Raw genomic sequence first — 14,142 nt, forward strand, 5'->3', positions numbered from 1 at the left:
GGTCGGGGGTCGAAGGCTTGTGCAAGGATAGCTACAAGTAGACTTGGTTGGCACTGGTCTAGTGGATAAGGTTTTTGCACGCAAAAGGTTCAGAGTTCACCAACCACCTAATTATCAAATAGTTGTACATTCAGGGGGTCTTTGAATTTTAAGTATTTTATTATTGGTGAAGTACTATGTTAAAATATGTGTATAATGATAACTATCATATAATGTTATTAATTCTGAATGCCACCATCTCAGTCAATCTTTTGATTTATTTGCACCACCAATATAAAATGGTGCAGTGTGTAGACATTAGTGGCATGTAGCGAAACGGACAGAACAGAGACGGAATATAATATTTCATTGATTACATAAATTATTTAGAGTATATTCCTGTGAAATTAAGAATTGTTATGTTTTCCTTGCCTTATAATGATTAATTAAAATCAACTTCAAATTAAAGTGTAGGGGACCCTCTTGTTGAGCTAGAATTGGATAATATTCTGAAATATACATTTTGGGCCAAGAGGGATTGAGTGGGGGGCGGGGGGGGGGGATTATTCCCAAGGTCACGACGCATTATCATACTTTAATACCTCCTTTGTTTATGAGTGTTGTAATGAACGTGGTAAATTAACGTGGTAAATTAAATGACACACCGTGGCCTTTCACTATTAAGTTAGCTACTTATACGAGGTGTCCAAGAAGCGACTGATGGTTGGCGGAGGGAGATTAAGTTGGTGTGCATTCTTGCATACATCCATGTTTTTGTTTTTGTGGTTGTTTCGCCGTGCGATAACTACATGTAGGCCATCACTCTTTTCTTATCCAAAAACGTAACTGTTGCGACGCAACTGCACAGCGTCAGGTTATCAAAGGCAATATTCACGGACCGCTGTGCAACTAAGCATCAGCTTGCAGCGCCGACTGCTGAATGATTAATACACGTTTTGTGACGGCCGTTGATTTTGACGTTTGTGTCAGAGGGAGGGTCAGGCTTCCCGGAAACTATAATATAATTTTTCTGTATGTGTGGAGGGTGAAGCTCCTTCTGAGCAGTGGTTTATTTTGATATCCATGCCTGAGTAACGGTTAAGCTTATCGAACAGTTCTAGTATAACGCAATGGTGTGTTGCCCATTCTAAATCTTGTTGTGTTCCAATTCCAGCTGAACACTGTCTTCACTGAAACTTTAAGGGTCCCCTAGGCTTCCTGCTACGGAGTCATTTTTTACTTTGTTTGTGTCCAGTCGCTCTAGACCTTGACACCAAACCTATTGTTGGAGGATGACTATCTGATCTTAATCTTTGGGGTTTTAAATTGGAAAAAAAAAGTGTTTAGAGGGAAAAGGACATAAAGATCTCTGTTGTTAAAATGGGTAATGGTTTAAATCCCGGCCCTATAAGATAAACGGTGGTGTGCCAGAGCAAATACATCCTGAGCTCGCAAATTTGTCTGGTACCTGATACTTTAAGACATGTATCAGAATCTTGTGCAGTTTCCGTTTTGATAAGGGATACAAATAGAAATAGAGTGGGAGAAAAGAGATCAACCCCACCTCCTTTCAGGTCCTCCTCGTCGAACGGGAATGGGATGTGAACCGTCTCTCCATGGCCGTGCATCCCGTGACCCTGACACACGCACACACACACACACACACACACACACACACACACACACACACACACACACACACACACACACACACACACACACACACACACACACACAGTTCAAACCAGAGTAAAACTTGATCCACAAAACTGAATTATTGAAGAGGTATTGTAATAAGTCTTTGTTAAAATGATTCAGATTAAAAAGGGTCAAACAAACCACAAGGCTCGCACAAACACATTCTCGCTCATTACGCACGTTTTCAGGAATCCCTTATTACCAGCAATAGCTTTGATGTGCGCATCACTGCTCAAACTGGGTGATGTGAAAAATTATACAAATATTATCACCTCAATCAAAGGGAATAATACATGATATTGATCCATTTATTGTAGTTTCTACCTTGGATTGAAAGAGACCATGTTTTACAAGCAGCAAAACAATAAAGTTACATCGCATTGTACCATTACAATGCTGTGTGTGTGTGTGTGTGTGTGTGTGTGTGTGTGTGTGTGTGTGTGTGTGTGTGTGTGTGTGTGTGTGTGTGTGTGTGTGTGTGTGTGTGTGTGTGTGTGTACCTGGATCAGCACTGCAGAGTGTGTGAGGGCGTCGTTGAGCATGGCCAGCACGTTGGATGTCGGCACAACTCCCGGGTCGTGACCCCAGGAAGTGATCAACAATCTGTCATAAACCTGAAAAATGTGTCTGCTATGTTACTTAGTTTTCCTTACATTCAGCTGTTGGTAAGATGCATGTTTCATCTTACAATATTTATACAGTATTTTTTGTTTTCATTTCTTGCCCTCTTATTATACTATATTTATGTTTCTTGACCAAAGCAACTGTTACAAATCATTTCCTCAGGGATCCATTAAGTAATCTATCTGTAAATAACATTAAGCATTATATTACAATGGTGATGCGTCCAATGTGAAAATCCTCAACTTAATCTGTGTACCAATCAATCAACCTTTATTTAAATATATTTTTAACCTTAACCTAACAATAACAAGGAGTTTAAAAAAATATAATCTGAAACGCAGAGATATTTGGAGGCAGATTTATTCAAAGACAATAACGCACTAGTTCAGTAGTTAAAAGCCACAATAACCTGGAATATGTCGGGCAGTTTGCGCAGCCGGGAGCCTTTGGAGAGCAGCAGAGAGGGGGGCCCCTGGCCGGTCACATGGTACAGGTACAGCTTGAACCAGATAGAGCTCACCTCTGGGATGGCTGGGCCGATGTGCTGCTCACGCACACGCACACGCACACATACACACACGCACCTTCATGTTAGAAGACATGAATACGTAAGAAACGATGACAAGAAAACAAAATTATATGATATATAATTAATATACGTATAACATTTTTATATATAAAAATAAATAAATAAATGAAAAGCATACACAAGCACACAGAATTGAAAAGAAACCCCCCAAGGGAAATGAAAGGGGTATTTGTGGTTTTGTGTACAGCAGGAGGCAGTGGCGGGGCCTAGATGGGTCTGAACAAATGTTGAATGGAAGGAAAATAAGTTAGGAGGAAAAACTAATCAACAGTACCGGCGGCCCTGAAGAAAGAACATGAATGAATGGCCAGTTTAACATCTCCGTCTTCTCACCAATGCTCCCATTGCTATTTGTACGCGCAGTGTGTGATTTGTGAAAAGAACACAGATGTTTTGAGACATTTTATTCCTGAAAATGAATCACAAATGTCAGAACTTTGAGCCTAGCTCAATATTTTGCCTCTAATTGCCTATCTTGAACTTTCCTAATGCGGACAAAAAGGGGCTGTGGTCATGCACAACAAAACAAAACATGCAAGATTTAAATCCTCCTAATTATTTAAAAACTTTAATATCCAATAGAAAATTGTAGACGTCGTCTATAGTTTCACAAACCTGAGCTCTGAAATTGGGTGGTCAATTTCATCTTTCTATCGCTCAATTGACTCTTCACAACACATTGCTAAAGTAAAAAATACTTATATTTTAGGTATTTTATATGGTCTACTGGTGAAGTAACATTGATCAATTTGAGGGGGGGGGGGAGAGAGATACAGCAGAGGCAGGGATGTATAGACAAGAAAAGGGGAAATCCCACGCAACCCCCCCAGCATATCGTACCCTTGCATGTGAATTTGTGAGTGTGTATCCAGAAGGAAGAGACAACCTTGGCGTTTGTGTGTAAGCATCCAGTTGGCAACTCTAAGGCTATGAAGGATCCAGGAAGAAAAAGAGAGTTCAAAGCAGTTCCACTGCTGGCTGTGCTCCAGCTCTTTCTGTGTCTCTCACACACACACACACACACACACACACACACACACACACACACACACACACACACACACACACACACACACACACACACACACACACACAGTCATTAGCAAACCACACCTTGCATCCCCCCTCCCGGCGGTACCTGGGGCGTGCAGCTGCTGATGGGTCTGATCTCGTTGCTGAGGGGAGCCATGGAGACGAGCAGCTTGTAGTTCTTGTTGAGGACGCGGCTGCAGGTGGCCTGGTCCAGCCCCAGCAGGCTCTCACAGCGCAGCATGTCCAGGGGGAAGCCTGGAGAGAGGAGCAGGAGGAGTCTGAACATTCACTTAAACTGTCCTATGCTTTTATTACATTTTATGTTATGTGTCGTTGGGCTACATAAAAATAACACACATTTTACAATTAGATTATTATCATCAAGTCAGAAACATCTCCATTTAGTTTATTGGTTATCAGAAGACCAAATCAAACTTTTAACGTGGTACAGTTGAACGATGTTACTTTACTACTAATTTAAGGTGGCCACCGTTAACAAGCAAACAGGATCAGTGTGTGGTCTCTGAATACCAATCCAGGCACCTCCATTCAACTGGGATTGCAGCTCAACAATTACCACCATCGGATGAAAACAATTACTGACGGTAAATCAGATGCACAGCAGCAGAATGGCTGAGAATGAGTGGGAAACTCACAATACAAACGTAGGCACCCAGCCAACACTAAACAAACTTGGTAACAAACAGCGTCTGCTAGTACAATGGTGCCTGCAGGGAAATGGAGGGATATGCTTGTTGTGGTCCAAAGAGAGGGGGAGAATCTGTTGCTCGCTCTTTCTATACGTTTTTGCACTGCAAAATAGGCCTGTCTTATGCCCGGCTTTTTTTATTATACCGGCTTGATTTGGCACCCCAATTTACCCTCTCGGACCCTTCACATATTGGGAGTTTCATTGTCTTGTAAATGCAATTAGACGACTTTGCGGTTCCAGGGGTGGGAATAGAGGGTAGAGGTGTTGCTGCGTTATCTCTACAACAGAGACAATACAGCAACATCAACATGAGAAGTTCTAACTGGAGAGACGGTGAAATCCGCGAGCTGCTGACCATCATGTGAGAGAAGGTGATGCAGTCACATTTAAGGAAGATGGGGAAAAGTGGTGCGATCTACGAGAAAGTACCAGAGGAACTTTCCTAATGAGGCTTTTGTCGGGATAAAAAAATTGCACTTGTAAATAGTTAATCGCGTTTTGTAGACTTCACTTAGATGTACACTCATTCGTGTATGCGTGTGGCTTGAATAATAAGAAAATAAAAACATTCGGAGTATTCTAATTATTTGAATGAGGTTTAATCCCGCCTACTCTAACAAACCAAGAAAGCAGGCTCCTTGACGAAGGGGGATTTTACCCCCTCGGTTTTACGCATATGGAAACAAAGACTATTTAAATACTGCGTCGGAGAACCCGACGCAGTCTTTAGGATTCATAATATCAGAGAATATCCCTGTCGGTTCGGCCGCAGCGCAATGAATGAATAAGATCGTAAACACGTAGGAAGGAAAAAACATTTATTTCGATAGATGTGCCCGAAGTTACTACTTAACAACCTTGTTGATGACCAACATTTATTAATGTTAATGTATTTCTTCGAGTTACTAAATAAAGGTTGACGCTGTGTGGACCTCCCATTATTGGTTGTGTTCTTCAATGAGCTGTGCACAACAAGGGGGGGCTCGCCAACGAAGTTGAACCAGGAACCTTTTTTTTCTAGGGCCTTTTGTTATTTTTTCTGTGTTTCACATGAAGACTAGGCACAGTTAGTCAATTTGGGGTAGGCAGTTTGGAGGGGACACTCCAAAACCAGTTTGTCTCACATAAGTTGTTTACGGTGTGACTCATACTGCCCCATGTGTTTCTGCTTGTTGGGTTATAAATGGGACAGGGTAATTATGGATACTGGGCATAGTAATTCACGGGTCTACGATTTTTTTTTAAATACCTTATCGGGGTACTTTACCCCAATTTACAAAAGCAGATTTGGTGGATTTGCCATTACATTTGGGGTGGGAACGATCTTTACGAAATCAATTACCAAAGAGGCGGAACTGAGGTATATTGTGGAGGGGTTGGCTATGCCTGCCAAACTTCTGGAAGGCCTTCAAACTCCAATGTCCTCAAAAGTTTCAGAGCTTTTTGGTGGCACTTTGTCATTTGAACAGTTTATGCAATTAAAGATGGGAAAGGATAGAATACAATTTGAGTTGGAGCATGAGAAAATGAGGGCTGGGATAGCATTGGAGAGGGAGAAAGTCAAAACAGAGCAGTTCAAACTGGAGCAGATAAGAGCGAGAACAGCGTAGAACTCTGCTAATGGGGATGGTTTGACAAATGCCGATAGGGGTATTGATATTACTGGGTCTTGATGAAAAGACCCAGACTCGCTTTTCACACTGTTTGAGCGTGTAGCAGAGGTTAAGGGATGGCCTGCTAGTCATCAGACTTTGATGTTGCAATGTGTTTCGACCGGTAAGCCTCAGAGATTTTTTTCTGCCCTTAGCTAGGATGAAAGTGATGATTATGCTAAGGTTAAAGCAACAGTGTTGAAAGTGTAACTAGTTCCTGAAGCATATAGACAGAGATTTTGAAACCAGATGATGGTTGGCGCGCACACCAATTTTTTTTCCCAAGAGAGATCTTTCGTCATTTTACCTGTTGGACTACTGCTTCTGAGGTGGACAATTATGGGGTCTTGTGTGCCTTAATTGCGTTGGACCAATTCAAAAGTTCACTGCCTGCTAATCTGGTTACCTGTATATGCGAAAAGTAGGTGAATACAACAGCTGCGGCAGCAGTTCTGGCAGATGAATATGTGTTAACCCAATGCTACTGGCTCTACTTTGGGTCAGATTCACAGAAGAGACCAGCAGAGGGAGAACTTCAGGTCTAGGCCTAGTAAGTCCCTAAGTGGCACTCAAGAAACAGCTATGGAGGGCAGTGAGGAATGTACCAGTAACAGACGGTAGGTTGGAACTAGCAACGGTTTGTCATGGGTGTAGAAACAGGGGACACTTGAAATGGGAATGCTAAATCAATAACGCTGGCCAGAAATCTGCTGATTCTAGTGTATATATGAAGTCGGCTGGCCTGGTGTCATCCGTACGTAGCGTTAACATGTTAGAGGGTTTTCCCTTCATTATAGCACCATCTTAAAGGAAATGTGTGCACCTTTTGTGTCACAGGGTTTTCTGTCGGTGGATGGAAAAGAGAAGGTACCGGTGTTGCGGAAGTTTTGCTGTGGAAAAGGATTTGCAATTTTCAACCCATAGGGATACTGTCAGAAATGTATCAGTACTTGGAATTGGGTTGGTTCCTCTGTTGGTGCCCTTGCATAATTGTCATCTCTTGTCTGATCTAGTATGTTGGGAGGTTACTATGGGTATCCGTCCCCACCTGCCAATTCAAGGCATTGATATTATTCTGGGGAATGATTTGGCTGGGGCGAAGGTGTGGAAAGATGGTCCACTATTGTTGGGGGCAAATTCACCCTTGCAGGACTCGCAGGACTCGGAGAGCCCAGAGGTGTGTTTGGAAAAACACCCTGAGGTTGTATTTTCTTGTGCCTTTATGCAGGCAATGATTAAAGCAAAAGCAGAACAATCAGAGGCATCTGAAAAGACACAGTTTTCTCCGAAAAGGAGAAAAGGGATCAGGTACAATAGTTTTCCATCCCGTTGCCGTTCCTTAATAGAGGACTGCATTGAAGAACAGGCTTCAGATCCTCATTATTATTGTTTGAATTGATCCGTCCAGAAAATGAACACAAAGGTGTTATTAATGGGTATTTTTTTGAGGAGAGGTTGCTGTTAAGGAAATGGGCTTGTGTAGTGAAAGAGGTGCAAGTAGACAAAGTGGTTCAGGTTGTGGTGCCCTCAAAGTTCACGGACTTGGCACATCACATGATGGAATTGCAGATCGTTAGGGGTAAAGAAAACCTTTGACATGTGCTCCGTAATTCTTTTGGCCTCTTCTGAAAAGGGACGTAACGATGTACTACTTGCAACACCTGTCAGCTAACTTGAAAGCCAAATCAGAAGATTAAACCAGCTCCATTGTACCCTATTGCAGTGGTTAAGAACCATTTGAATATCTGCGGCTTGACTGTGTTGGTCAGCTACCAAAAAGTAAGGCGGGTAATAAATATTGTAACAGTGATGTGTAAAAGTACTCGGTATCCTGCGACTTTGAAGACCAAACCAGTACTGAAAGCTTTAACTTATTTTATGACAACATTTGGAGACCCAAAAGTGGTGCAAACTGACCAGGGGAGTAACTTCATGCCTCGCATTTTGTCTCAGGTCTTGAAAAAGTTAAAGGTTAAGCATCAGGTGTCGAGGGCATACCTCCCGGATGCGCAGGGCGCCATTGAGTGTTTTCCTCAGACATCGAATTATATGTTGCGTTCATTTTGCACTGAGCTTTTGCAGGATTGGGAGGAGGGTCTTCCGTGGCTGTTACTTGCCTCCAGGGATGTGGCCCAGGAGAGTACAGGGTTCAGCCCCAAAAAACATGCATATGGGCACACAGTGTGAGGTCCATTAGCAGTGCTGCGTGGTGATTTGAAACATCCTGAGCCACCAGAAAATGTGTTGAATTATGTAAACCTTTTTTTGCCGTAGACTGTATTTCCTGTGCCACTGCCCACAAAAAGTCGATCTAATTGACACACCAGATAGAAGGAAGAAGGTTCAATGGTGTCATGTAAATTCATTGAAACCCTATCATTCTTTTAATGCTGCCACTCAGGAAAGAGGTCACCTGGTTTCTACAGAAAATGTTGCTGCAACATCTGTAAGGTCTCTAGCCACAGTTGGATTCTTGCCTACGGATTTTGACGTTCCATCTGAACCTATTCCTACAGGGAGACTCAACAACTCTGAATTCCTTAAACATGTAGACGAGCAGTCGAGTTATTTGTGTCACTCACCGGGAGGATGTGGTGTAATTGGTTGGTTCTCATTTGAATCTATTTGAAAAAACACCAACAAGATCCAACCTTGTTGAGCATTACATAAAGGTCGGGGATGCTCGACCTTTCAGACAACGTCCCTATCGGTTGCACATGGAAAATGCCAGCGAATGGAGACGGAGGTGGAGTACATGTTAGAAAATGGGATAGCACAGCCGGTGTGCTCCAGTTGGGCTTCTCCATGACTGCTGGCAAATAAGGCAGATGGGTCAAATCGATTCAGTTTTCAGAAAGGTTTATGCAGTCACCAAATCAGACTGTTATTGAACAAGCAATCCTCCTTGAATGGAGGATTGCATTGATCAAGTGGGAAGTGCAACATTTGTGACTAAATTAGATGTTTTGAAAGGTGGTGGATGCCAGCAAGATTGGTGCGGGAGCGGTCATCTTACAGGAAGTGGAAGGGGGAATTGAATCTCCTGGAGGCACCAGCGTTGATTTGGGCACTTCAAAACTTTGAAGTGTATATTTTCCCCTCAGTTCCAGTGACGATTTATACGGATCACAATCATAGACTTTTGTGTTTTACGGTTGTGACAATGTAACGGCCGACGCACTTTATCAAGCTCCAATTTGATAACACGAAGACCCTATTTATTTATTTAGTCCTGGCCAAGAGGCAGCAAAAAAGGCAACAAAAGTTACAGTTACAACATACAGAGAGCAATTATATAAAACAGTTACAAGTAAAGGAGGTCATCTCAGGTGGATGTAAAAGTATTCAAAGAAATCAGTTCAGTTATTCTCCAGTCTTTTTGCAGCATGTTCCATGTAGAAGGAGCAGAGTAGATGAAAGCCCTTTTTCCCCAGTTCTGTGTGGGCAAATGGAACAGACAGCAACAACTGATCTATTGAACGCAAACCGTAAAAATCAACAAGTCTCTGTATGATTAGATTACAGATGTAGGAGGGCAGTAGCCCAAGCATGGCCCTGTAAATAAAAGTGCACTAGTGTCCCAGCCTCCTGGTGGACCAAGAAGGCCATCCCAAGCGAGAATACAATTCACAATGATTGGTCAGGGCTCCACAGTTAGCAATAAACTAAGTCTTGTCAGCATTGAGTACTAGTTTTAGGAGGTGTGGAGGAGTGTGTGCTGGACCACATCAAAAGCTATCTGCAGAGATTCAACACCTTTAGCATGAGTTGATCCAAAACAGTAAATAATTGTGTCATCGGCATAAAAATGCAGGTTAGCATCCAACACATTTTTTCCCAACTCATTAATGTACATAATGAACAGGAGGGGTCCTAATACCGAACCCTGTGGCACTCCCTTGTGGAAACATTCAGAAAACAGACCATCATATAATACTGTAGAACATAATACACTAAGTCCTGTCACTCAAATAATTTGTGAACCAGGAACCAGGATGCTTTAAAACAACAAGGTCCAGTGTCAAAAGCTTGAGAGATTAAAAAGGATTGTTAGAGGCTGTGCTGCAAAATCAGCTGCTATTTGAAAAAGAAATAGAGCTCTATCAAATCAGGTCCAGGGGGTTTCTGTGATCTAACGTTTTGAGGGCTTTATGCTAATGCTGCACATTAAATGCTACAAAATTAAAGGGTTCTCCTGAAAACCTTGGGGGGGGGGGTCTGTGCAGGGAGTCACAGGGGCAAACAAAGAACCAGATGATTCAAAATGCTTGTTAAAGCAATTACGGACCTCCGTTTTATCATAGACTGGGACCGAGTCTTTTAAAACAAATGTCGGAAAAGCAGACTTTTAATTACAGATAAAGACTTAATCACTTTCCAAAATCGCTGTGGATTATTGAGGTTCTCAGTTGTGCAAGATTAGTAATCTTCTGATTTAGCTTTTTTGATAAGAGAAGTGCATTTGTTCCTTAGTTGCCTGAAAATAGGCAACTAGACCATTCAGACCAGGGGCCAAATAGATTTTTCTGGCTTTGGTTGATGGACGGTATCTGACAACTTTGGGGAAAACCAGGGGTTTTCTCCTCCCTTCACCCTTAATTTCCTGATAGGAGCATATTTATTTACAATTTTCATAACATTGTCCACAAAGAATGTCCAAGTTAGCTCAACTTCTGGCAACAGACCTATATGCCCCCAATTAACCAAAGATAAATCATGATGATAAGCTTGTTCATTATATAATTGTTTTTAATTCCTCGTCGAAAATAATAAGAGGTTTACATTTGAGGATTTTATTTTCCCTGCAAGTAGCAACAACAAAATGATCACTCAAGTGAAGAAGATTTAAATTCATCAGAAACTGCATTAAGACTGTCCCAATTCATATCTCTAGCCATTAAAAGTTCATTATAATTTATTTTGGACAAAAGATGCTTCGATGACGATAATGCCTCCTTGGTGGCAGATGGAGGCCTATAGCACCCGACAACAGTCATAGAGAGGGACTTGGCTGTTTCCACCTTCTATGCCAAAAATTCCAATTGCCTACAGATAGACTCAGACAAAGCAATTGAAGCATCACATTTTGATTTAACATAACAAGTTCAACGTTCCTGCTGGACTGTTCTCTTTCCAGGGAGGCTGATTGCCTGGCCCCTCCCACCTCATTGTGGGAGTGAACACACCTGCCGGAAGCCTGCATAAGGTGGGGGGGAATCCAACATGGCGTTCTCTCCCACCTGAAAGGCTGGGGCCTGCCTGGCATCCAACAGGATTTAAGATTCGGGTTGCTATTCCATCCCTTTAGCATTGGTTTGCATTCTCTTAGCTTAGTTTAACTGTTTGTTGTTTTCTTTGAGTTACTAAATAAAGGTAACGGACAGTTAACTGTCGCTGTGTGGACCTCCAGTTCTTGGTTGTGCTCTTCAACGAGCTGGGCACAACAATACTGATGGGCAGACATACACACACACACACACACACACAATAACGCACAGATACACGCACATACACACACACACTTCCCTTGCTGCACTCTATGTTGAGGGTTGTGGTCAGTACCCATGTGTTGAGGGTTGTGGAGGGTTGTGGTTACTACTGGTCAGTACTTATATGTTGAGGGTTGTGGTATGGTCAGTACTGGTCAGTACCTATGTTGGGGATGTCGGGGCCCTGGTCCTGGGTGAGCTCCTTGTTGTAGCGCAGGAACAGGATGGTGTTCTTCAGGGTAAGAGCGTGGTCAAAGTAGCGCTGGGCCTCACCCTCCGCCGTGCTCTCCACCTGACAGATGGACGGACACGTATACATACATCAAACAAACACATTATGAAGGATTATCATAAAAAACATAATTCTAAATATTTATTTAATCCAAAAGTGTTAAGTAAACAAAAGGATCTTCATGATCAAGCGCATCAATATCTTTATTTCTCACCTTCTCCAGCTCGGCCAGAAAGCTGTCCAGAGTTTCGTCGGACAGCTTGCCCACCTCGAACATGGTTACGGCGTGGCTCTTCAGGTTCTGTTGAACATTTAAAGTACCACTTAGACAGGATAGTGTAGTGGAAAGGGTGTTCCCTTGAGCAAGAAGCCTCTACATGCTCCATAATTAAATGGATCTGAATTCATTACAAGTCACTGTGGAAAGTACAGCAGCACTAAATAGTGTAACATCATTCCTCTCCAGCGGATAGACCAGTGTCAGCAGCTCAGTCTTTTGAGTTTTAAACAGAATTTTTTATTTAGTAGTCAGTCAGTCAGTCAGTACGTCAGTCAGTACGTCAGTCAGTACGTCTGTCTGTACGTCTGTCTGTACGTCTGTCTGTACGTCTGTCTGTACGTCTGTCTGTACGTCTGTCACTGTGGAAAGTACAGCAGCACTAAATAGTGTAACATCATTCCTCTCCAGCTGACAGACCAGTGTCAGCAGCCCAGTCTTTTGAGTTTTAAACAGAATTTTTTATTCAGTCTGTCTGTACGTCTGTCTGTACTGACCGGGGACAGGTTCCCCATCATGAGGAAGGCGGTGAGCGTGGAGTCGAACAGGAAGGCGATCCTCTTGGTGGGGCCGGCCGGGATGCTGAGGCTGCTGACGCTGGCTGTGTCAGCTGCTATGGCGACATTAGCAGATCACATGTGTTAAGTGGGATTCTATTGGTGTATCAAGCTGCACATTTTGCAGAACTGTACTGAACACATCTTATTATTAAGACACATCAATTAGTTGAATGTACCCTGAGCCATGAACCACCATCTCTTCCATGGCTAGTTAACTACATTATGCCCATGACATGTTTCCACTGCATGGCTATGCTTGTGTTTGTTTTTTCTTTAGACAGGTTTGCCAACTGCCATATACTAGTACTGTGGAATCAGGATGTAGCAGATAATCTGTCAACCAGAGTCCTGTGAGTTGCCTCCCCTCTGGGCAGTCAATTCATGCATTTTCCCACTGGCATTTACATCATAGCTGGCAGTTGTTCTCCTGCTGGTTATTCAACCTGATAGTTGCCAACCTCTATAACAGGGGTGCCCAACAAGTCGATCGTAGTCTAACAGTCAATCGCGGGCTGAGTTGGAGTCGATCGCGAGAAATGTTGTGATGGAGGAAGCCGGTGTCGTGCCAATGTAGTTACCCCCTATAGGAAGTGTATAATCATCAACATGCATTCAGTACACACTACGCTTCTGTTACAGGAGCAGTGTATGTGTGGCGCGAGAATGACAGTGTGTGTGTGTCTGAAGCTGACAGAACCACTGAGAGACAAAGCACGTTTACTGACCTTCACTACAAACATTGAGCTCTTCCTGTTTTTACTGACCCACTACAGAAAGAACATTAAGCTTGTCAAGTTTTTACTGACCCAGTACAGTACAAACATTAAAAAAGTCAAGTATCAAGAGGGGAGATTGTTAAGAAAACATTTTTGGCGCGTCTATTATATTATTTACGGTAGCCAGTAATCGACTTGTGTGGACTTCCTGGAAACATGGACCTACCGGGTAAGGCAAAGACTTGAAAAACAGTGTTGATGCTTCGATATATGTGTAGGGACCCTTGTCATGCTACTGCAGAGGTTTGGGGCTATTTTGATCAATATTAATGATTAATAAATGCTGATATGGAAGAATTTACACTGCCCCTAACCATTAACATGGAAGCCATTTGGGCTGTTACTCCGGGCATTCGCGGGCAAGCTCTATACTCGATTATCAACGAAAAAAATTGTCTGGAGGGCTTATTTTATGGGTCTTCATGCTGAAAAAAATTTGCCGAGCTCTTCATGTTTTTACTGACCCATTAACGTCCAAACATTAAAATCTTCATGTCTAAGTTTTCTATCGGTCATCTTTCC

At 42.6% G+C, this 14,142-nt stretch overlaps 1 protein-coding gene across 2 annotated transcripts in view; it reads right to left on the reverse strand.

Moving 5' to 3' along the window:
- The window catches only part of fam91a1 (family with sequence similarity 91 member A1), a 35,863-nt gene that overhangs the window by 5,652 nt on the left and 16,069 nt on the right, over window positions 1-14,142 (reverse strand). The window contains exons 13-19 of one of the 2 annotated variants that reach the window (XM_030347104.1): window positions 12,782-12,894; window positions 12,222-12,308; window positions 11,938-12,067; window positions 4,029-4,177; window positions 2,711-2,845; window positions 2,178-2,291; window positions 1,544-1,616 (exon numbers count right to left, since the gene is read on the reverse strand). In XM_030347104.1, the coding sequence (XP_030202964.1) occupies window positions 1,544-1,616; window positions 2,178-2,291; window positions 2,711-2,845; window positions 4,029-4,177; window positions 11,938-12,067; window positions 12,222-12,308; window positions 12,782-12,894 (801 nt within the window). Of the gene's footprint in view, window positions 1-1,543; window positions 1,617-2,177; window positions 2,292-2,710; window positions 2,846-4,028; window positions 4,178-11,937; window positions 12,068-12,221; window positions 12,309-12,781; window positions 12,898-14,142 lie in introns of both variants that reach the window. The other variant, XM_030347103.1, reaches the window with a different exon arrangement.

The sequence above is a fragment of the Gadus morhua genome, chromosome 22 (assembly GCF_902167405.1).
Source record: "Gadus morhua chromosome 22, gadMor3.0, whole genome shotgun sequence".
In the NCBI taxonomy this organism is placed as follows: domain Eukaryota; kingdom Metazoa; phylum Chordata; class Actinopteri; order Gadiformes; family Gadidae; genus Gadus; species Gadus morhua.